We start from the raw sequence: 24,154 nt of genomic DNA on the forward strand, positions 1-24,154 counted from the left end.
TCATCGGCCACTGACAGCACCTGGAGCTGATTGGCCAAAGCTCTTCTGTTCCCATCTTTGGGATGAATCTGTGCTCTGCTATTTCCTCAGCAAATTCCAGGCACACAAATCCTCTCACAAAAGAGGATTTCCCTCTGCCCTCCAGGGCAGAGCCTTCTGCTCACGACAACCTCAGGTTCAGCAACAGGTGGGAGAGAGATCAGCTCCCAGACCATCTCCCATATGGGCCTTTCCTCTTGGAAGCAGCACAGTTCTGCTGGATCAAAGATCACTTTGGGTACTATCCCGGGTGTGCCAAAGCTCCAAATTTACCTGCACATCTGCAGACACATCTGGGTAATATATGAATAGTTCACAATGCTGTGTCTCCACCTCCCACCTTACCAAAGAGGATGAATTTCACACCCATGTGTTGGGCTTTCATAGCAAATTTGGTGGCTACTACTACTCCTGCAACTTGAGAGAAAGACAGTATTTGAGGTTGTGTAGGTCCTTTTAATTTGGAATAGAGGTTTGGAACAGGTAATGGGTGATGCTCAGCACAACCCTGGTCACAAGTCTGTGCATTTCTTGTTTACAGGAGATTCAGTCCATCCAAGTCTCCTTTTGTGGCCGCATCCTGAGCACACCAACACTGCAAGCTCAAAATTGCCTCCTCTCTAGGCTGTTCCTTACACAACGTTTTTTATTCAGTTCACCTCTGGGTCTTTGGTGGTTTCTCAATACCAGGCTTCCCTCTGCTTATGCTAAAAACATGTGCACATCCTTTCCAAGAAACACTCTGCTTCAGTCACTCCAATTCTTAAGCAACTGTAATTTTGTAAAGTGCTCCACTCTTTCTTGTAGCAATTGCAAGTGAAGGACTGCGAGGTTCAGGAAAAAGCAGCCATATTTGTCACACTCCTGACTCTAAGTAATTGCAAGTTGCTGCAAGACTTTCTCTGCAGTTCCTCTGCACTGGCATTTGGATTGCTTGGCTCTCCCATCTTCTTCACAAGAGTATCTCAAGTATTAATACAAGTATTATTAATCCCTCTCTTTCTCTCCTTACCACTCTGATTTTTTCTTGTCATTTTTCCCTCATCTATTGTGTTGTCTCTGCACAATTCGCACAGTTAATCTTCAAACAACACGGACGAAAGCAGAAAATTCTCGCTGTTGGAGGGGAGCAAGGGCGTGGCCTCTCCAGTGCCGAATGCAGAGGGACAACCACTGCCCCAACCCTGCTGCCACACCATGGCCGGCACAGAATGTTTAACCCACATCAAGAAGCTCCGACGCCCTTCCCGCCCGCTCCGGCCGGGACACGGCTCCATTCCGGAGAGGGCAGGGAGGCGGCCGCTCCACGGGGCCGCGTGTGGGCGGGGGCGGCTCCGCCCGCGCCGCCATCTTTGGTGCGGGTGAGGGCGCCGGCGTCTGGTGCCGCTGCCGCCCCGCCATGTCGGGCGAGGGCAAAGCAGCGCCTCCATGACGGGTGAGGGCGAAATGGCGGCCGGAAAGGGCGGCCCGTAGCGGCCATTGCCGGCGGAGCGGGGCGCGGCGGCAGCAGCGACGAGGCGGCCGCGGCGGGTCTGTGGGGCGGCTGGGGGCCGGGGAGAGCCGGGAGGGGGCCGTGTGGAGGACGGAGGGGTCGCTGGAGGCTGGAGGCAGCGCACACCCTCAGAGGGAGGGACGGGGCCGCGGCGTGTCTGGCTGGCGCTGTGGGAATATGCCAGGGGCAGGACCCCCGCGGGATGTAGGAGAGCGGAGGAGGTGTGAGAGCGGCTGGTGTGTGTGGGAAGCTGGATCACAGCATCGGTCGGGTTGAGATCACCCTGTGCAACCCCCCTGCCAAGGCAGAGTCACCTGGAGCGGGTGACAGAGGAACACATCCAGGTGGGTTTGGGATGTCTCCAAAGGCGGAGAGTCCACGACGTCCGTGGGAAGCTGTTCCAGTGCTCTGCCACCCTCAGTGTTTTTCCTCATGTTGAGGTGGAACTTGTTGGGTTTTAGTTTATGGCCACTGCTCGTCATCCTGTTGCTGGGTAGCACTGAAGAGTCTGGACCACTCTCTTGGCACTCACCTTGGAAATATTTGTGTGCATTAATGAGATCCTCTCCCAGTGTTCTCCAGACTAACCAGGCCCAGATATCACAGTCTCTTCTTATATGAGAGATGCTCCAGAGCCCTCATCATCTTTGTGGCTGCCACTGGAACCTCTCCAGCAGCTTCTTGTCTTTGTACTGAGGAGTCCAGAACTGGGCACAGTACTCCATCCATGCCATGCTAGGGCCAAGCAGAGCAGAGGGTTGGGAGTTTTCCCCTTTCTCCTGTTATGCTTAAAATATTCCTGCTGAGCTTGACATGAAGCTATGGAAAAATCCCTGTTGGGTTTGTGGATGGATCATTGTTTGACTGGAGTTCCTGCTGGGGAGTAGAAACTCAAATAGCAGTTTTTAAATCTGCCCAGGGCTTTTATTTCTGTTTTTCAGTGTCTTTACATAAATTCAGGTTTATACATGTGTAGTGTGATTTCTGTACTGTAGCAGGAACATCAGGTGGTGGCAGATGTAATAAAGGTTTTGAATTTAGTTGTAAAATGGTAGTAAGTAAGAAGAGAAAATCTGAGTTTCAATCGATAGGGCTTGTCATCAGAAATCCACCTTTTTTTAAGCAAATACAGAATGAGTAAGTAAAACTTACTTTTAGGTAGCAGAGCAGATCAGCTGTTCTGTGTCAGAAAGGAAATCTGACATTCAAAGAAATGAACATTCATGCTTAGAGTTCTTCTATGTGTGAGCAGCAGAAAGGATTGTCAGGCACTGGAAGGGGCTGCCCAGGGAGGTGGTGGAGTCCCTGTCCCTGGCTGGACGTGGCACTCAGTGCCATGGTGTGGCTGACAGAGTGGTGTTGGTTCATAGGTTGGGCTCCATCTCAGAGGTTTTTCCCATTCTAAATGATTCTGTGAAAGAGACGGTCTGTGGCCATAAAAAATTAATGGGTTGGGGTCTGGTATACAGTGTGTGAGGAAGTGGTGAGAGAGGAGCTGGAGCTGAGGGGGGTGGTGCCAGGAGGCAGTGGAAGGGGTATTTTGTCTGGGGACAAAAAGCGTGAAAGGCAGTGGGCAGTGGTGGCTTGCTGGACTGACAGGGGACAAATGAGATGTTTTTAGTGACAGCTGTTTCCTTCCAATGCTCTCAGAATTCCAGCTAAAGTCAGTGCTGTTGCTAAGAGAAGGAAAATGGTTCCATGGCAATTGTCTTTCTTTGTAAATTTGAGATGTAATTTAATGTTTCTATTACAAGATACCTCATAGGATCTGTGCTGTAACTCAGCAGGATCTGTTTCAGTAACTCACTTAGAAATAATCTTTATACTGTTTTGCATATGATGAAGGGCAGTGTCACACTGAGATGCTTGTGAATGCTGAGATTTGGCAAAACAGTGTACCAGCTTCATCTTCAAAAGACAATGGCCTTGTTGCTTTCAGTAGAACTGCTCAATTAAAGCAGATAAGAACTGGAAGGTTCAGTTCCTAACCCCTGGTTTGACCATAAATTCCATAATAGGTTTAAATGGAACAGGTTGGGTTTTACTGGTGTGGTCTGCACTTCATTCACTTCTGGTTTCGTTCAGTCTGACGCAGCCTCAGTGGCTGTGGGAGAAGAATGCAGCTCATGTCTAGTGAAGATCTGGTTGGTTCCATTTTTTATCTCCAGCTGCTCCATTTGTGTTGGAAGCCTTTTGAGGATACACTTGTAATTTTGCTCAATAATATTTTAGGGAACTACAGGAAATGCTGTTCATACACGAGAAAAGCCTGTTTTAATGTTGAGGGTGATCAAGCACTAGAGAGGCTGCCCAGAGCCGTGGCTGAGTTTCTGTGCCTGGAGATGCTCAGGCTGCCTGGACAAGGCCCTTGGAAACCTGCTTTGGCTGAGCCTGCTTCATGCAGGAGCACAGGGCAGGTGATGTCCAGTCCTCCCTCACAGCCCCAGCTGTTCTCTCTTAGTCCAGAGCTTTTCAGACTGCTTTGAGTTAGGAATAGGTTCTCTTCAAACATGTTTGATCTCTCTTGGTACACAGCAAAACTCTTGGAATGGGTCTTTACAAGCCTTGAGTCCAAGTTGCTTTTCAGTTCTGTAGGATTTGTGAGCTCTCTGCGTACAGGGCTCATTTATTTCCAGGGTGTTGCTGCCCTCAGCTTTGACTGGCTTTCTGTGTAGATTCAATAGGAACAGTTTGGTTGTTGTGCAGTGAACTGGTGCACATACACACAGTCTCAGTTGTTTGCCAAAGTCTAACCTGGTTAATTTTTGTTAATGCAGAAAAGCAGAGAGTGCACCTGGATGAAGATTTTTTTGCAAGGAGGGTGATAAGGTACAGTGTTTCAATTTTAACATTACAGAGCAGTGGATATTTTCCCCATCAACTTTCTGCTTGAAGTGCAGATCCTGCTGGTGTCTTTTACTAATGTTGGACCAGAATGTGTGAGTCAGCACCGGCTGGCACAATCTCCTAGTTAGAACACAAGGAGTAAATTTGTTTCTGTTACAGTGCTCCTTGTGGGAGCAAGGTAACAGAAACAAATTTGCTCCCCAAAGCAACAGCTGGCAGAGGTGCAGTATTAGAGAAGTGATCGCCCTTAAAGTCAGCCTGTGCCAGAGGATCATTGCCTTGTCAAGAGTTATTCCCAGCTGCAAGGTCACTTGAATGATTTACAGTCCTTTACCAGTCTTCCACTTTTAGTCCATTCCTCCCAACAAATATTTTTCAAAATCTTTCTAGTTCCATGATCTTCTCTGTTTTGGGCATTTTGTTACCATGATGCATCACCATGTTAAAAACCCCAAATCAAGTTGACTGCATGGATGTGTGTTTGGTGATTTTTTCATAGTGTTCTTTAATGTTCAGGAAGAACTTGGAGAAGGTGGGAATCTGTACACTTCAGCCACCATGTCTGGAATTGGCAATAAACGGATGGCTGGAGAGCCTGGCCCTTCTGCACCTCCGGAAAAGAAGGCAGGGGTTGAAGATTCAGGCACTACTGTGGAGACCATTAAACTTGGTGGTGTTTCTTCAACGGTATGTCTTCCTTGCATACCCCCACTCCACCTTTTGGTTTTTTTCATCTGGAGGCAGAAATGTCTCTGGGGTCAGGGTGAGCCCTTCTGTGACCTGGCCTGTGTGCTGTGTGGCTGTGCCCAGGAGGAGCTGGACATCCGGACCCTGCAGACCAAGAACCGGAAGCTGGCGGAGATGCTCGACCAGCGCCAGGCCATCGAAGATGAGCTGCGGGAGCACATTGAGAAGCTGGAGCGTCGGCAGGCCACTGACGATGCCTCTCTGCTGATCATCAACCGCTACTGGAATCAGGTTGGGAACAGCTTTTGTTACTTCATATACAGTTTGCTTGTCTCCCCTGTACCACTGTACTCCTTTTGTTCACATCCATTCTTTATCTTGTCTGGCCTTGACTGTCCCATCATTCAGTTTGATGAAAATATCCGCATCATCCTTAAACGCTTCGACCTGGACCAAGGTCTTGGAGACCTTTTGTCTGAAAGAAAAGCACTGGTGGTGCCAGAACCTGAACCAGACTCTGACAGTAATCAGGAGCGCAAAGATGAGAGGGAACGAGGTGAGAAAGGGGGTGGGGACAGTGGGAAAGGTGGATTTCAGCTGTGGACAACACTGACGTCCATTTCTAAAGGCTGACAGACTTTTTTTTGTGATTCTAAAGAGCAGGGATATGCTACCTTCTAGAACACACTTACTTTTTTTCACCCCTTTATGTTCCCAGGGGAAGGGCTGGAGCCGGCCTTCTCCTTCCTGGCCACTCTAGCCAGCAGTACCAGTGAGGAGATAGAATCTCAGCTGCAGGAGCGTGTGGAGTCCTCCCGCCGTGCTGTTGCCCAGATTGTGACAATGTATGACAAGCTGCAGGAGAAAGTGGATGTACTATCGCACAAGCTGAATAGTGGAGGTATGACCAAGGTGGCAGGTATTCAAGAATGCTTATCTGCTCCCACCTTAGTCTTGATCCTGAATTGTAGACATTAAGGTCTAGTCCTTCTCATGTGCATTTATTTTCTAAAATTAATTTTTTTGGCTTTCCAAACTCTTGTTATCAAAACCTCCTCTAAAGGGCCATGTGCCAGAAGTGCATTGCATCTACCTCTGTATTTGAGTGCTGAGGGCTCTGCCCAGCATGTTGGGCTAAGAAGCAGCTTGTTTCTGCCAGTACTCTGTTCATGTGCTTGAGAAGTCAGAGAGCACAGCTGAACCTCCTCAGCCACCTGTTCTTAGCCACCACATAAAAGGTTTTGTGCCTACAAGTAAAGAAGTGAAATCAGCATTGTGAACTGATGGTGGACTCCTTCTCCTTTGCAGTTTAGTAGAAGGTGTGGCAATAACAAGCTGCTCAGTTTCCACTGAGTCCTGAGCAAAATTGTACCTGTCTTATGGCATGGTGTGCTTAGTGTAGCTGTCAGTTTTGAACATAGCAGAGTTCTGCAGAGAAAGCCAAACTACCATCTTCTAAAAATTAATGTAGCAGATTCACTTTAGACTCAGATGACTGTTGAAAAAGCATCATTAGCTTAAGGTTAGATTTTTCATCTTTTGAAAGAAACCTTGGGTGAAATATCAGCTCATGCTTGGTGTGCCTTCTGTGTGCTCTGACCAAGTCTGGTATGGGTGTAAGAATATGTTGCTGTCCTTGGCTAGCAGTCATAAACTGTAGTAGCTTTGACACTGGTGCCATGCCTAAGGTGCTCTAGTTTCACTTGTCACCCAGTGGTGTGGTTGTCATATGGTGTCATGGTGTGTTGGCCTGGTGTGTCACCCTGGGCATAAACCTGTTGCAACAGGTTTATGCATGAATTTGGGTGTCCCTGGTTCCAAGGACATGCTCTGGGTTGCTGGCACAGACAGAGCTGAAGTGATCTCTTGTGTTAGGGATGGCCCCTGGGTCAGAAATGGGCAGCACTGTTAAACTGCAGAGCCTTTTGCATATGGACAAAGCTCTCTGTGGATTGAGATCAGGCCCTCAGGAAGCACCTGTGGCAAAGGTAAATTAAAGTAAAGTTAGACTCAGAAATCTCCTTTTCTGTTTTCTTATTTCTCTCATTGCTGTTCAGGAATTAAAACCAGATTTCCATTAATTTCCTTTTCTTTGTGCACCTTTCAGATATTTCACTGATGGAAGAAGCAGTAGTGGAGCTGAATACCTACCTGTCACACGAGAATGGACGGCTGCAAGAACTGGCTGATGTTCTTCAGGAGAAGCACAGAGTCATGTCTCAGGAGGTAAAAACAGGAGAGAGAAAGAAATCTGCTTTGGGGTCCTGCTTAGCATAATTTATGGTTCCCATAGATTGGAAGGCAGCTCATATCCTTGGAGAGGCATAGGAGGAGCATGGTTTGAAAATTACAAAAAGGGTTGTTGTTGTTGTGGAGAGCTGTACACTGATTTTCTGTATAAATCAGGTTGATTTGCTTGTTACATCACTAAAGGAAAGGATATAAGTGAGACAGTGAACTGAATGGTTTTAACTTTTAAAGAAGACGGGAGAGCAGAGAAACTGGGGGCACGTGGTGCTGAGGTGGCTGTGTAGACACCCGGAACAGTCAAGGTGATATCTCTGTCGTTCTGAATTCCTTGATTTCTCTGTGTAATTTGACAGTATAATGATATCAGTTACAGGATGATCCCAGTTGTTAAAGGATTCACATTAGTAGCAGCATTTGTTTGAGAGATTTCAGTTCATTAAAAAATTGTGTTAATGCTGATCTTGCACAGCATTAGACATCTGAGCACTTAGGTGCTCTCTAAAGTAGATGGACATAGGGATAGAAAAGATTAAAATCAAAAAAGGCTTTGAATCAGCTGAGGTGGCTTCCTCTGTATTCTACCAGATACTACCAGCTTCTGCTCTTTCTCAATTTTCAGTTTTGTCTTATTTTTGTTGCTGTCTTGGGATTTGGCCAGTGTAAAATTTGGGACAGTTCATGGAATAGTCTGTCATCACAGCAAAAGATGAAAAAGAGAAAAATGACTCCTGAGCAGCATGAGGAAAAGTTGGGTCTATGCAATATGCTGGCTGAAGCACTCCTTTGATTGCAGTTCTCCAAGCTGCAAGAGAGGGTGGAGACAGCAGAATCCCGGGTGTCTGTCCTGGAGACCATGATTGATGACCTGCAGTGGGACATTGACAAGATCCGCAAGAGAGAGCAGAGGCTCAACCGCCACCTGGCCGACGTCCTGGAACGAGTAAGCGCTGGCCAGGAGACCTGGGAAGTGGGGGTGGTGTTGGATGGGTGTGTGACATCCTCCCTGGGACTTTGCTGGGAGAGCTGAGAACCTGCAGTGTTCCTTCTTTGGTCTTGGACCTGCTGCATCACTCTTGTCAGTATTTCACTGGATCTTGAGGAAATCTCTTGCATTTCTTGCAGGTAAATTCCAAAGGCTACAAGGTGTATGGAGCTGGGAGCAGCCTATATGGGGGAACAATCACCATTAATGCTCGCAAGGTAAGGCCAGCAGTTTGTTCAAGGAGAACAAGGGCCACAATTTGAACAGAATTCGATACTTATTTTAGATAATTTTTAGATCCTGTGCCACAAAGCTGGGTGACTCTGGACAAGCCATTTTGTCTGTGTCATGAGTTTTCTACTTAAGAAACACCAGGTGGAATTAGACTCTGTCTCGCTTGGTCAAGTTACCTGACTGCTCAGTCTGTAGCTGCCATTACTACATGAACAGATAGTTCATTAGCACTCTCAGGAGACACATTAACAGTAGGATTTACAAGCAGTTTATCCCAACAGTTTGAGGAGATGAATGCAGAGCTGGAAGAGAATAAAGAGCTTGCTGGGAATCGCCTTAATGAATTGGAGGAACTGCGTCAGGATCTTGAGGAAGTAACAACACAGAATGAAAAGCTCAAGGTGAGACATCTGTAGCTGTGTGAGGACGAAGGTGTTCTGTGGGATGGGCTGCCCTCAGCTTTGCAGTGCTGTGTCTGCAGAAAACCTCATTGCAGTGTCTATTCTGAGCCTGCTCTTTAGCTGTGTTACACTTTGCTCCAGGTACAATTGAGTGGGTCTGTGGCTCCACTTGCAGCTCAGTGCGTTGGTGACACCGTGTGGCCACCGTTGGAAATTGTAATGGTTTCCTGCCCATGTCCCATTCTGATCTTTGAGTCCATTTTAATCATGTCTGGTTAAAACTGTTTTCAGATTTTCCACTTTCCCCACGCCCTGTGCAAGTGGAACCAGAGAAGAGAAACAATCAGGGAACTTGTGTGGGGAGAGAGGCTCTTGAAAGAGACAATGAACTTCTGTCTTCCCCACTGTGGGGAATGGATAGATAGGAGACAGCCTGTGAGTTTGTGATGTTTTAAAAGTGGTAACACAAGAAGCTGTGGCTCTGTGGTAGACAAGTATATGACAGAGAGAATAATCCAAATTTCATCTTAGTGGTCAGTGCCAGTTATAAGAAATGTCTGTCTCAAAAACTTTAATCCAGAGATCTGATGCTGGAAACTGTCTTGAGGCACCTCTGAATTCTGTTTATCCACATGAGTTTGTTTAGAGAGAAGTGTCCTTAGCTTACAACTTTTTTTTCCCCCCTGTAATTACTTTTAAGCTGAATGCATGTATATATGTGTCTGGTTTACTGCTGCTAGTTACAATCATTTGCTAACTTTTTTTTCTAGGAGTTCAGTTCTGTACCTCTGGGATTTTTTTTCATTTCTCTTTCTTTCAGTTATTATGTCCTACTGGTGGAAGGCTGACATAATTCCTATTTGCATGTGTATTTTCTCTGTTCTCTCATACTTTTCTATGTGTCCATCTTTGTTGATCTGGGTGTTTACAATTTATTATGTTTTCCAAGTTCATATCTTTAAGAGAAACTGTTTCAGGACCTAAGATTGAAAAACTTCCGCCTTGTGGTTGTGCGAGAGAAGCAGCCTAGTGCATAAGAGAACACAGACACTTTTTAGGATTGGTACTGAATCATATCACTTGGACCTACTTCACAGCAGTGCTATTCAAGTTCTACTTTTGTCTTTGCTTGTGGCAGCTTGATTCACTGTTCTTCTGTCTTGAGAGACAGAAACCAAAGGCAAGGGGATAATTTTTGTTTTTGTGACATTTTCTTGTGTCCCAACCAGGTTGAGCTGCGGCGGGCAGTGGAAGAGGCTGTGAAGGAGACCCCAGAATATCGCTGCATGCAGTCCCAGTTTTCTGTTTTGTACAACGAGAGTCTGCAGCTGAAGGCACACCTTGATGAGGCCCGCACGCTGCTCCACGGCACCCGCGCCACACACCAGCGCCAGGTGGAACTGATTGAGGTAACACCTCTGCTCTCTCAGCCTGGGAGTTCTGTCATGCCACCAGCCATCACTGATGGGTCTGTGTGCCTCTGCAAATGCTCAGGAAATAGACATTTCTGGCAATAATTCAGTCTCTGGTGGTACCTGATATTGATGAGGTGAGAGATACTCCAGGTTCAAAGCACTGAGTTCTGTTTCCTTTCTGTTCCTCAGAGGGATGAGGTCAGCCTTCACAAGAAGCTACGCACTGAGGTCATTCAGCTGGAGGACACCCTGGCACAAGTCCGCAAAGAGTATGAGATGTTGAGGATAGAGTTTGAACAGACACTTGCTGCCAATGAGCAAGCAGGTAAGTTGTTCTGCTGTGCCTGAAACAAACACCACCTACCCACCAATGCCCGTTAGGAGCTACAGTGCACTAGGATGCATGGGTTGATTCTTTGTTACTATTAAATACTTGTTCTGGCAGGTCTCCTCATCTCAACAAGCAAAGCTCTTCACCTGTTTTATTGGGAGGCCAGTTCCATGTTATCTGACTTCTTTCTAGATGCTGCATAATAGATACATTTTGCTAACAATTTGGTTTATGGCAGGATATATTGCATGATTAAAAATTACTTGGGGGGAGGATTCATTTCCAAGTCTGTAAGGACAATCTAGATAGCAAAGCAGTGATTCTTAAATTTCATCAGAAGAAATAAATTACTTCTGAAGGAGCATTTAAATCAGATTTATTTTGTAACATGACATGTTTCCGTTCGGATCATGGTCATGAAAAGGATATTAAGTGGGAACGTAGGACTGTGAATTTGCAAGGACTTATGGTTGTGTATAAAACTGGCATGACTTTCCTTCTGCAAGTGTTTTGTGTTGCTCTGTTACGTGGCAGAATGGTGAGAGTCTTATTTTGTTCTTTGTCATTGTCACTTAGCTTGTTCTCCATCTCCATGAAAGTCCTCAAGAAGGTTGGCAGAGGTGTGGTTTGTTGCAGAGGTGTTTCTGTTTTTGCAGGCCCCATTAATCGGGAGATGCGTCACCTCATCAGCAGCCTCCAGAATCACAACCACCAGCTGAAGGGAGAGGTGCTGAGATACAAACGCAAACTGAGAGAGGCCCAGTCTGACCTGAGCAAGGTAACACAGCAGGAAATGCCAGAAAAGAAGGGAAAAGCTTAGGAGAAGGGGTAATGCTGTCACCCTTGCCAGGAATACCAACCTTTCTGATACGCTGTGCAGGATGCAGTGAAATTTTCTGTGGAGCTCTGCACTCTGCTGCTTCCTTTGACCAAACAAATGCTCTTCCTTTGTAGCTGTGTAGTGCTCCATGAAAAGGGGGCATGGAAGCATGGATCTGGGAAGACAAGGGAGAAGGAGGTAGGGAAGACTCCTGGCTAAGAACTTAAACATTTGTTTTCTTGGTCATCTCTCTTGCTGTTCCACTCCAGATCCGCTCTCGCAGTGGCAGTGCTCTCCTCCAGTCCCAGTCCAGCACTGAAGACGCAAAGGAGGAACCTGCAGAGATCAAGCAGGAGCCTGATGATCCTTCTGCCCAAGTGACTGTTCCCAAGGCTGCTTCTGAAGATGTTAATGAGATGAAGGCCAGGCGAGATGAAGAGGAACGGGAGCGGGAGAGACGGGAAAGAGAGAGGGAACGAGAGAAGGAAAAGGAGAAGGAGAAAGAGAGAGAACGAGAAAAAGAGAAAGAGAAGGAAAAGGAACGAGAGCGGGAAAAGCAGAAGCAGAAAGAATCTGAGAAGGAGAGAGAGTCCAAAGACAAGGAGAAAGGGAAGCATGAAGATGGAAGAAAGAAGGAGGCTGAAGTGATCAAGCAGCTGAAGGCTGAGCTCAAGTAAGAGTTGCTGTTTTCTCCCTTTCCTGTGTGAGCAGTGCCCAAGCCTGGGGTGTTCACATGGTCTTGCTTTTACGGGATCAGCATCATTGGAGTTTGGAACCAAGAGAGTTTCTTGACACCCTCTGTTTCTGATTGTGATGTGGTCAGTGGAGTAGCCTAAAGCATGAATTACCAAAGGAGATACTTCATGGTATGGGTCAAGTAATGTTGATTTGTTGATGTCATAACAATAGCATAGAAGTTCACAGCAGCACGTTATTAATAGAGGACACAGCAGTGTTCCCACTCCTGCATGGTTCCCAAAGCAGAGGAGGATAGTTTGTACATATTATTAGGATATGTATTTCATCTCCAGCCCACTTCTTGCATTTCAACCCATGTGCCTGAACATGTTTTATTTCCAGACTATACTCAGCTGCTGTTTTATGTTACCAGGATAAAATGAGCCACCAACAACTCCATATCCATATGGGAGATGAGAGAATATTGCCAGGCTGTGGTGCTGGCTGTGTAACAGTGTGGCTTTGCTACTGTGTTCTTACTGTGGTCCGTCTCCCTTTCTCCAGGAAGGCCCAGGAGAGCCAGAAGGAGATGAAACTGTTGCTAGATATGTACCGCTCTGCCCCCAAAGAGCAGAGAGACAAAGTGCAGCTGATGGCAGCTGAGAAGAAGGCAAAAGCTGAGGTATTCCTAATTTCTCATCCTCTTTTCTTTTCAATGTGTTACTTAAACTTCTTTTCAGGTACTCTGCAGCAGAACTGTGTTGTTTCTCTCCTCAGAACTGAGGATTGTTTGTCTTCCCAGCTTTGTCGCTTAGAGATTGGAATGGTCTGGAGATAACAGGGACTAGTTGCTAGTGCAGGCACACACACACACCAGTCTCTAGGTTCATAAGAACAGACCCATTTGCAGATTCCTTCAGTTCCAGCATGTCCCTCTCTTTGGGACCCCTGTGGTTCCAAGCCCCTCTTGCCTTGTTCACAAGCAGGTCTCGCCTATAGGCAGCACTTCCTCTGTGCAGCACACACACATGGGGTAAAGAGTTAGATTACATGGTGATACTTAGGAAAAGATACAAGAAGCTAGGACAGGACAGGCTGTGATGATTGTGGGCAAGGCTGAGCCAGGCAACTGCCTACTGACTGTCCATATTTCCCATGGGACTGGCTCCTTTTATACCCTTCTCTGTCTAACCCTAATTTGTTCATCCTTGGTCTCCATTTCCCTGCACATTGCTTCTGGATTTGAGCTGCTCTTGATTGCCACAGCTGTCCCAGTTCAGGAGCCATTCCTGCTTTACAGTGTCATCAGTTACAAAGTCCCAGCTGATCTTCCTGGAGGTGGTTCCTGTAGTTCCTTGGAAGCTGTTGTGACTGGAGAGGTTTGCTTCCTCTCTTTGTATCTGTGTTTGTTTTGTCAGGTTTGTGTCTCTGTATATTTTATTTTGGGTTTTCTCCTTCTCCCACACTCAGATAACCTTGATGGAGTAAACATTTTCACACCCTCATGTGCTCTCAATGTTTAGTGTGACTGACCAGGTTTCATTCTCATCACTGCCTCCTTTACCATTTCTCTGCCAAGTTTGTATCTCTGTATGTTTTATTTTACCTTGTCATTTTCCTGTTATCTCCTCCTTGTATGGAAGAAGGTCCTTGATCAGATGGTCTTAAAGGAGCAGATGCTTTCTGAGTCTGTATCCATACATGTACAATTGCAGGAGACTGATGTTCCTACTCTGATAAAAGATGCTATGAAATTTTCAAAGGTGTGGAAGTCAAGATCTTGGGCCTACAGCCCATCCAAATGGTACATCTGCCTGTAATACTCTGTCAAAACAACCTGGGGTTTTTTTGCCATGCTTTGAAGGCAGTCCTGAGTGTTTCAGAGAATTTTGGAGAAAACAGGCTCTGAACAATGCTCAGGGTGTATCCTTGTGTTTAGTGTTGTTTCTGGTTGGTTCTTGTAGCTTGAAGAACTGAGGCAGAGGGTGAAAGAATTGGAAGACAAGGAAAAAAAGGAGAGTAAGAAGATGGCTGATGAGGATGCCCTCCGCAAGATCCGAGCAGTGGAAGAACAGATTGAATATTTACAGAAGAAACTTGCCATGGCTAAGCAGGTGAGAAATTCCTGATGAGGTCTCTTTTGGCTGGGGCAACTGGGAGAGCTGCCTTCAGGTTACATCCAGAAAGAGAGAAGGAATTTATATCTGTATGGGCCAGAGATGGGAGTTTGGTGCTTGTTTACCAAAGGAGAAAAAAACTGAGCAAGCAAAAGAACCACCAATAAAATAACCCCGTCCACCCTCAGCTCTGGGATATCGCAGGCAGGCCATGGTGGGAAATATTTAATAACAATTAAACATTAAATAAACAGTTAAACATATGGCCTTGGTGAGGCACACAGAGGAGAATTGGCTTTATTTTATCAGCCATTAGGGGAAGAGATGACAATTTCTTTTTAAGAGTTATTACCTCCTCAGTTCATCTAGTGAATATTTTGCATGGAAGTGGTACATGCCTTCTGCTAAAAAAGGCTCAATCCAATGAGAGAGCAGGACCACCTCAGCAGGATAGAGGCAAGCCAGTGAATTGACATGTACTTTCTTAGAATTTGGATTCTTGTTATTGTAGAGCAGAACTGCTCTACCTTGTCAATGCTGAAGTGGCCAAAATGAGTTTAAGGAGCTTGGCAGCCTGTAAGTTGGAAGCTGTCAACCTGTCCACATGTAGAATTTTTGCCCTGGTATATCTGACAGCTGTTCAGCTGCTGGGAATTGGGTGTTGGTTTCTGCCCAGCTCTGGCAATTACTGTGTCAAACCTGATTCTGCCAGACAAGTGACATGTAACCATCTTTTCTCTGCACCTTCAAATTCAGAGTATCTGCTGTGGTGCAGACTTGTAGGGAATACATTTTTCTGGTTGTTGGGATAATGCTGTTCCCTCACATTGAAAATCTTCCTCCATCTTTGCTAGGTTTGGTGTCTCTGAATAAAATGTTCAGGCTCACTCAAGAGGGTCCAGGGCACAGTTTGGCCAGAGCCTGTGATTCTTTTGCAGGAGGAAGAGGCCCTGCTGTCAGAAATGGATGTCACAGGCCAAGCCTTTGAAGACATGCAAGAGCAGAACATCCGTCTGATGCAGCAGCTGCGAGAGAAGGATGATGCCAACTTCAAGTTGATGTCAGAACGTATCAAGTCCAACCAGATCCATAAGCTGCTGAAAGAGGAAAAAGAGGAGCTAGCAGACCAAGTTTTGACACTGAAAACGCAGGTAATAGGGAAAAAGGAGAGAGAGGACAAGAGAGATGGTGGGGAGATGGAGGTGTGGGTTATCTGTTTTAGGCAGCTGCACACAACCGTTTGCTCTCTTCCCCACTGAGGGAAAGGGGAAAGAATCAGAAGGGACAAAGTGAGAAAACAGGTGAGCTGAATAAAGGCAGTTTAACAGTTAAAGCAGAGATGTCTATACAAGTGAAACAAGAAATTAATTAATTGGTTATTTCCTGGGGCAGTCAGGAGTTAAGCCATCTCCAGGAAGGCAGGGCTTCATCAGGCCTTACTGTTATTAAATGTTGCAGCTCTGATCATCCTCCCACTGCCTCCTTTCCACCAGCTGTTATTGCTGAACACAGCATTGTAGGGTGTGGAACACCCCTTGGGCCAGCTAGATCAGCTGTCCTGGCTGTGTGGCATCCCTGCTTCCTGGACACCCTCAGCCTACCTTCTGGTGGGCAGCATGAGACACAGAAGGTCTTGGTGCTGTGTAAGTACTGCTCAGCAGCAGCTAAAACAGTGCTGTGTTACTGAAAGTGTTTTGCTCCAAAATGCAAAGCATAGCAGCATATGAGCTGCTCTGAAGAGAATTAACTGTCTTCACCAGAATCAGTCCAGGATGGAGTGTTCCTCTCACCAGCCTGGGACTGCATCAGGATTCAAAGGGGCCTGTCATTGTAGGAAACTGACACTGCTGTATGAGCATTACAATGTCCTCTGGATTCACTGCTATGGAGAGCAGATGGGTGAGGAAAAGTGGGAAGTTCTTTTCCTGTTGGAATAGTACTTCTGCCTGTATATTCTACCTATAGCTGTATATACTGGTAACAAGCATAGGAGTTGGAAACCATGGTTCAGTCTGAACTACCTCAGACATAGGCACAGGCTGGGAGAGGAAATCACTGAGAGCACCAGAGCAGAGAAGGACTCCTGGATTCTGCTGGGTAAGAGGCTGGACCTGACCCAGAGGCGCATGCTGGGAGCCCAGAAAGCCAACTGCATCCTGGGCTGCATCCAAAGCAGCGTGGGCAGCAGGCTGAGGGAGGGGATTCTGCCCCTCTGCTCTGCCCTTGTGAGAGCTCAGCTGCAGTGCTGCATCCAGCTCTGGGGTCCTCAGCACAGCAAAGACACATGGACCTCTTGGAGGGAGTCCAGAGGAGCCTGTAAAGATGATGAGAAGAAATGAGCACCTCTGCTACAAGAACAGGCTAAGAGAGCTGGGCCTGTTCAGCTTGGAGAAGAGAAGACTCAGGGGAGACTTCATTGCAGCCTTCCAGTACCTGAAGGGGGCTTAGGAACCTGAGGGAGATGAACTTTTTATATGAGTATACAAAAAAAATTACAGGACAAGAGGCAGTGGTTTTAAATTGAAAGAGGGCAGGCTTATATTAGATGTTAGAAAGAAATTCTTCACTCAGAGGTGGTGAGGCACTGCTGGAGGTTGCCCAAAGATGGTGTGGATGCCTCATCCCTGGAAGTGTTCAAGGCCAGACTTGGATGGGGCTTTGAGAAACATGCCCTAGTGGAATTTATCCCAGGGAGGCTGGGACTAGAGGATCTTAGGTCCCTTCCAATCCAGGCCATTCTATGACTTTGTATCCTGTCATCCTTGGTGCCACTGTGGAACTGTTCATTGCCTTACTGCAAGTCTTAAAGCCACTGTCCAAAAATTAAGACATGTTTGTTGCAAATATTTAACTGCTAACTTTTAAAGTGTTGACCAGAGAGATCTGGGTACAGCTCTCTGGATACAGGCACAGCTGTTCAGGGAGAAAAAGGCAAGCCGAAGGTGTGCTCCCTGGTGATGGGGAAGCAGGGGTAGTTTTAGGCGGCAGCTTGAATGACAGCTCTGAAGACCCACAGAGCATGCATTCATTTGTTCCTTCTGGTCCCTCTGTGTCCCTTTCCAAGGTGGATGCCCAGCTGCAGGTGGTGCGTAAGCTGGAGGAGAAGGAACACTTACTGCAGAGCAGCATAGGAACAGGAGAGAAGGAGCTGGGGCTGCGAACACAGGCCCTGGAGATGAACAAACGCAAGGTGAGCGATGCCTTCCTTTCCCCTTGGGCTGTAAGTGGGAGCTTGGGGAGGCATGGAAGGCTCTGATCTCTCACTGGCATTACAGAACCTGGTATTCCCTGATTTGGGATGAGTGTATCAGAAGGCTGAGGAGTCCTGGAGAGAATTATGATTAAAGTACTGGAGACTGATGTTTTGCTTTGATAAGGAAAAGCAGGTTATATCTTTTTCTGTGCAACCTGTGGTGAAGAAAGAGCAGCCAGACGAAGTTAACTGGGGTTAAAGCCTTTGTAGCAAAGATGGGATAAGCAAAAGGAAATACAGCTGGGGAATGTGAACACTTTCAACAAATGCCTAAGATCAATAAAGTAGGTGCGTTACCAGTAAAATAAGACTAAGTCTAATAGCTGCCTTTGTTATTAAGTTTTAGTAGAAATGCAGAAATTACATTAAAACAGGCAAAAAGGTAAGCAGGAGTATCACTGTGAGGAAGAGCTAGGGAGAATTCAGCAGTCACCTGTGCTTAATATGACAATTGGTGGTATTAGGGCATTTGGTTATAAAGTCAGAAGAGAGGTGGTGAAGAGAGAAGATTGTTAAAAATAGGTATCTTGCAGTTCTATCTATTAACAGCTATAGAACTGCCTCTGAACACTTTAACAGAGAAAATGTAGAAGCTGGAAGGCTGAAAATACTTTAAGAAGAGATTTGGATGATCATTAGTGTTTTTCTAAGTGATGTGCTTTGCAGCATGCCAAGGTTTGGCTCTGCCCAAAGGAATCTTGAAGCTAAATTATTAAAACTTGTTGATAATAAGGTAATTACAAGGCACTAGAAGCCACTAGAGCTGTTCTTCTATGTTTGGTCCTTATATACTGGTTTTCTTTCTCAGGCCATGGATGCAGCCCAGCTTGCAGATGATCTGAAGGCCCAGCTAGAGCTGGCTCAGAAGAAGTTACATGATTTTCAGGAAGAGATTGTGGAAAACAGAGTAACTAGAGAGAAAGAGATGTTCAACTTCAAAAGGGCTGAGGTACATATCCTATGCACAATCCTTCAAGATCTGTCTGCTTTAGTGTCCTTCTCCTTGTACATCGAGCTTGTCGAGGCTTTCAGCTGAACTGCTCTTGGTGTCCATTTTCACTTTGATTTTGGCATCATCAGGTCTTGGCTCTTTCAGATTTTGTCCCCTGATAACTGACAATACTTGTAGCATCAGAGGATCATGTTGTCTCTTGGATTACAGGGGGTAAAACTATGGGTGGCGTGACTTAGCCAGGTGCATGTTCTCTTTGGTCCCTGAAGAAGCTGACAGAGAATGTACTGCTCCTTCTCTTGGTCTCCTGTTTTTGTGCAGGAAGATATTTCTAGGTTGCGCAGGAAGCTGGAGACCACAAAGAAGCCTGACATGGTTCCCAACTGTGATGAGATCCTGATGGAGGAAATCAAGGATTACAAGGTGAGTATCTGTGTCCCTCAGCTTCCCTTTTTATCTTAGTCAGAAGGTGTGTAGGCACACTTCCAGTATCTGACATCTCTTGTCGTTACTCTGGCACTGGAGAAACCACATTGTCCTTCTGAGGAATGGAAGGACCTTCATGTTGAGACATCTCTCAGCACAGCAGCTGGGCTGCAGGGCCCCTCACAGCTCTGTGTCTGTGTGTCTGTGTTGCAGGCCCGCCTGACATGCCCATGCTGCAACATGCGCAAGAAGGACGCGGTGCTCACCAAGTGCTTCCACGTCTTCTGCTTTGAGTGTGTCAAGACGCGCTACGACACCCGGCAGCGCAAGTGCCCCAAGTGCAACGCGGCCTTCGGGGCCAACGACTTCCACAGGATCTACATTGGCTGAGGCCTCTGAGCCCCCACTGCTGCCGAGCCAGCCTCCCTGCCTCACTCTCAGCTTCTGCTGCCTGAGCTGCAGTGTCTCCTGGGAGGGGCCTTCAGGGTCTCGAAAGAAACACACTCTGGATCTTGCTTCCTTTCTTGGCCCTGTCCCTTTGGTCTTGCCCTCAGTTTTTGTGAGTTCTTTGTGCCTGAGAGGAAATTTCCCATCCCTTGCTTTCACACTGCCAAGGTGGGAACATGCCACTGAAGTGCTGCCTTGGTGGGATGGAAGCTCAGCTGCAGCAGAGATCTGTGAGAGCTTCATTTGAGGGCTCTTCTTTGGATGCTAATTAAATCTTATTAAGGAATCACACTGCTCCTGGGAGGAAAGAGTTTCTCAATTAACAGACGCAATAGAGGCCAAGGAAATGAATCTGTGCCCTCAGTGGAGCAACTCCTTAGGTACCTGGGATCTTCCTGAGCCAGGGCAAGAACCCCTGAGGGCTGATGCACTAGGAAACCCTAGCCCCAAACAAACACATCTAAATATCCAGAAGAGGAGAAAGGAGAGATCTTTGAGACCCTTAGAAAATAGCATTCCACTGAGGAGCCCTGGTTGATGTGCTCACTTTCCCCTAGGCTGAGGCATTGCTGTCACTGTCCTTCTCAGAAAAGGACTTTTAGTGGTTCCTTTGCTGCAGGTTTACCATAAAGATTAACCTTGTTATGTACAAATTCTTACTAAAGCTGTTTGGTTAATTGTTCTGGTTCTCCTGCCTCTGGTACTGTCTGTCTGCTCTCCCATCCTTTGTCCAGTTCTTGGAAACATTTCTCACAAACTTTTAACTTCTACAGTAGAGACACCTAATTTCTTCCTTCCTCTTCTTCTAGCTCCAGCTAGAGCAACTTTTGTCCCTCTGGCTGTATCCCCAGTGGCTTATTCCTGACACATCAGGAGGGCCAGGATGCTGCATTATTTCTGCAGTCATTTTGTCATGGCTGCTGGGAATTTTGGCAGAGATGTCGTGTGGCTTAAAGTCTCAGTGCTCCCTGTGCTTGGAGGCTGCATTTGAAGTCTGCTCCTAAAATCAAACTGGGAAGTTGTTGATTTGTGACATTTCTTCCTAGGGTCTAGTGTTTTCCCTGTAAACCTAATTTGCATGGAAGGTGCACCTGTCAGAGGTTTGTCTCATGGGTGTCCCTTCTGTGAAGCAGGGAATCTCCTGCCTTCCTCCATCCCCTCCCTGCAGGAAATACCAGATACAAAGTAAAAGGAGTTCATCCCAGGCTCTTACACTATTCATTATCTTGTTGAAAACATTCAAAATGTTTGAGTAAAGCTTGTAAATGATGAGGAATCCTGAAAAGTGAGAAGGAACACAGCATCCTGCCTTTCCAAGGGGAACCTGGGCTGCTGAGAGTCCCTGCCATGGTGTAAGAGCTCTTAGAAGGAATGAGAGTAGAACCCACTCCCCTTTCCCTGGAAGTTGCTCCTGGGATTACAGGTTCTGGCAGCAAGCTGGCTAAAGTATGGTGTGGTAATGCTGCTGGTAGATTTTGGGGAACAAATGCTTCTTCAACCAGGACCTGGCTCACGAACAAACTGTCTGCATCTTCAAACAGTTTGCTACAGCAGCAAGAGTTCCTTTTACAGCTGAGAACAGCAACCTGAACTGAACAGCCCCTCAGAACTGCAAAGCCCCTCTGTCCATCCCCAATGTCTCTTGTATCACCTTGCTACTGAAATGAGCTTTGTGTGCACTCTGCCCAGGCTGGTGTCCCTCTGCTCCTGGTAGGAAAAGGATATTTCAAACAATCTGCATTAGTTTCACAGAGGAGTTTTGGAAACTCCTTTTCTCACTTAACAAGAAAAAAATTCTTGGTTTTGTTTTAAAATAGTAGCTTATTTCAAGCTCCTTTTGGAAGTGACTGAGTTTCTCTCAGAGGACAGAATTTAAATACTGATAAACAGTGAAAATTTTAGATGGTCTGTTTGCCAGAATGTACAGGAAGAATTCAAATTTATCAGGACTAGAAGTATTGGGCTAAAAGAAGTAAAGGGGTGACAACCTTTCTCAAAAGGTTCTCTAAATTCAGTGTCTGATGTGCTGAGGCCTCAGCAGCAAGCCTGAGCCAGAGCTGACTTACAAGATGAATCCTGGGGTCATCAAGCCCATCTAGTATTTAGCTAAAAACAGACTACAAAGACACTTATGCTAGCTCTGCATAACCTCGTGTAGTTATCTGCAAGAAATGTATCACTTTAGGAAACTTTCCCAACTGACATGAATACGGGCTTCTGTAGGGTATTTTAGGGGTCCCGGGTTGATGTTAGTTAATTGCTGCCCCGAGATGTGTAGGATGTCTCTGTTTCGGCCCACACAGCTGAAGAAAGAGTCTGAACTCTTCAGTTTTCGGTCTTGAAGATGTTTATTTATTATTATCTATAAAATTTTCTCTCTGCCCAGCTGAGACCTGCTCAGTCTGGCAGCCAAAGGCACTATGACTGCCCCCGAGGCGGTGTTGTTTTTTTATATTGCAAACTATGTATAACATATTTACACTTAATTCCCAATACCTATCACCTATGTTAGACAGTGCACTTCTATTCTAAACCAATCCCAAAGTGCCAACTGCAGAAAATGGAGAACAAAAAGAAGAAGAAAGGCTAGACATGCCCAAGTTCCTCCATCTTGTCCCCATAAGCTCCGTACCAAAAATCCTAAAATCTACATTTTCACCCTGTGATAATTTTATTATTATACTATTCAAACCTCTGTGACTTTCAGGTCCTCATACAAAGTTGGCAACTTGCTCCAGGGGTCATAATCAAATCCCCAGGTGTTCTGGACAGCATGCCAGGGTCTCCGAGCCCCCTGGCAGGATCCTCGGCAACTCTGGACACCTGGAGGGATGTAGTGAGTTCCGACGTCTCCCCCTACTGTTTGGACCAAAACCACCTCTTTGGTGACTCAATTCACGACCCGTCGCACATACAAAAAGATGCATGGCACAATGAGCATGAGAACCAAAAGTCCTACTAAAATATAAAACCCTATTTTTAAAAGCTCTTTCCACAATGGAGACAGATCAAAAAATCCAACCACATCATCAATCCAAGATCCAGTGATCTCTCCAAGTTTTTTATACTTTCTTCTATCTTTTTGATGTTCTCACGAATTGACTTTGAGTGATCTGTCAGGTTCATGCAGCACATTCCCTCAAATTCCTTACATCCATGTCCATATGCCAGCAGCAGATAATCAATTGCTGCTCTGTTTTGAAGAGTTGCCTGTCTCACACTGTCAATGTCTTTTAACATGTCACTCAGTGCAAGAGAAACAGCTCGAGCATGTTTGCTCAACCAGCAACCCACGTGGTCCAATTGAGTCACGGCCACCCCCAACGCTGTCTGAGGTGAGAAAATTGCAACGGCAATTCTCCGAGCCTTGTCCCAAGTGTTTACCTCATCATCACAATTTGGACTATACTGTTCCAATGATCTTTTCTCTTTATGTTTTTGCTCTTTCAATGATTTCGAATCAGGTGACAGCAATGAAATTCTTCCAATGCTGCATGGACCACCTTTGACATTTGCAGGGATGCCATGCCAAATTCTGTCCCCACAAATGAAAAAGATCCCTTGTGGCAATTGTACTGGAACCTAGAGCGATGCTTTGGTTGTCGTCTTGGTGTATTTGTACCAAGCCAATGCATTTTTGTGAAAGGCATGATTTGGAGTGACATCAATGTCATATTTTTTGGTTTTGTCACATCCAAAATTTCAATTTTCATGCAAAGTTCCATTGTTGTGGACCCAAAAATTTCCAATTCCTGAGGTTCAGAGGAAGCACAGGAAGGAGTTGTGTTCAAAACGCCACTCATTCACAGGATCCATAATGACCTGTGAAACTTTTACAGTGTGTTTTGGAACCGGCCATTCATCCACTGGAAACCTACCATGCATGTTGAACATGGTTTCCCTGGCCTTGAGTGTGTCTGTCTTGGTCCCTCTGGGAGCCTCTCAGGAACCCTGGGCCAGTCCCGAGTCGGCAGACACCGGGGGGCAGCCCCGACACGGCCGACAGCAGGGAAACACTCTCTGTGCCCCGAGGGTACTGAGGGCACCTGGGCTGGTCGCCTTGCAGCACAAGAGACACCAGAGACATCGGTAGAAGATAAAGGGCCGACTCTTAGCAGGGGTTAATCCACGGTTTTATTAGGATCCCAAAGGAGCTCCTGCATCTCAGGGGCCTCCTGCTGAGAGCCCCGGGAGATGTGCCAAGGTTACATTTAAAAGGAGGCGGAAACCAAAAGTAGATAACATTTTACCAACCAATGAGTGACCCTAAGGGATGAATGCTGGGGGATAGACATTTAGGACAGCGTATGGGGCAAGGCTTGGGGGGCTGACTCCTAGCCTCTGGCTAATCACTCGACAACTTGGACCGAAACTTCTGGATGGAGGGATGGGATGCTGAGTGATTGACAGAGAGCCAGGGTGGGGGTTTGGGGATGATCTCATCCAGGGAGAGGGATAACACAGGTAAAGGGAGGGGGGTACAGTCTGGGATAAACCATTTGAGAAAAATATGGGGATACAAAACAAAATTACTTCAAAGTATTACAAAGTATAAAAACGCACTACAACATGTGTCAAACAAATGCTGTCTAAATTTGCTGCTTGAGCCAAAGCTTCCCAAATGTTCTGTTTTGGTTGAACAATGAGCAAATCCGCCCCATTGCCTAAGGCAATAGGTGGAAGAATGAGGCACGCGAGCATTACCAAGCTCATGGCTTCACCCTTGGTGAGAAGCTTTGCCATGTTTTTGACACCCAAGCCCCAAAAGAAACCCCCAAGTCCT

At 46.3% G+C, this 24,154-nt stretch overlaps 1 protein-coding gene across 5 annotated transcripts; it reads left to right on the plus strand.

Annotated features, from left to right (window-relative positions):
• The first annotated feature begins 1,392 nt into the window (after window positions 1–1,392).
• RNF20 (ring finger protein 20) lies at window positions 1,393–20,053 on the plus strand. Of its 5 annotated transcripts, none has more exons than XM_036403366.2 (21): window positions 1,393–1,474; window positions 4,309–4,360; window positions 4,895–5,065; window positions 5,189–5,356; window positions 5,474–5,621; window positions 5,784–5,966; window positions 7,173–7,291; window positions 8,109–8,255; window positions 8,438–8,515; window positions 8,813–8,932; window positions 10,162–10,341; window positions 10,537–10,672; window positions 11,335–11,456; window positions 11,768–12,171; window positions 12,741–12,858; window positions 14,141–14,290; window positions 15,232–15,444; window positions 17,358–17,483; window positions 18,355–18,495; window positions 18,820–18,921; window positions 19,138–20,053. In XM_036403366.2, the coding sequence occupies exons 3-21, from the start codon at window positions 4,937–4,939 to the stop codon at window positions 19,312–19,314; spliced, it is 2,961 nt and encodes a 986-aa protein (XP_036259259.1). In that variant the 5' UTR covers window positions 1,393–1,474; window positions 4,309–4,360; window positions 4,895–4,936; the 3' UTR covers window positions 19,315–20,053. The 5 variants fall into 5 exon arrangements, with proteins under 5 accessions (XP_036259259.1, XP_036259262.1, XP_036259258.1 ...); XM_036403365.2 differs by lacking the exon at window positions 1,393–1,474 and adding an exon at window positions 1,489–1,569; XM_036403368.2 differs by lacking the exon at window positions 1,393–1,474 and adding an exon at window positions 1,708–1,875.
• Window positions 20,054–24,154: the final 4,101 nt, after the last annotated feature.

The sequence above is a fragment of the Molothrus ater genome, chromosome Z (genome assembly GCF_012460135.2).
Source record: "Molothrus ater isolate BHLD 08-10-18 breed brown headed cowbird chromosome Z, BPBGC_Mater_1.1, whole genome shotgun sequence".
NCBI lineage: Eukaryota > Metazoa > Chordata > Aves > Passeriformes > Icteridae > Molothrus > Molothrus ater.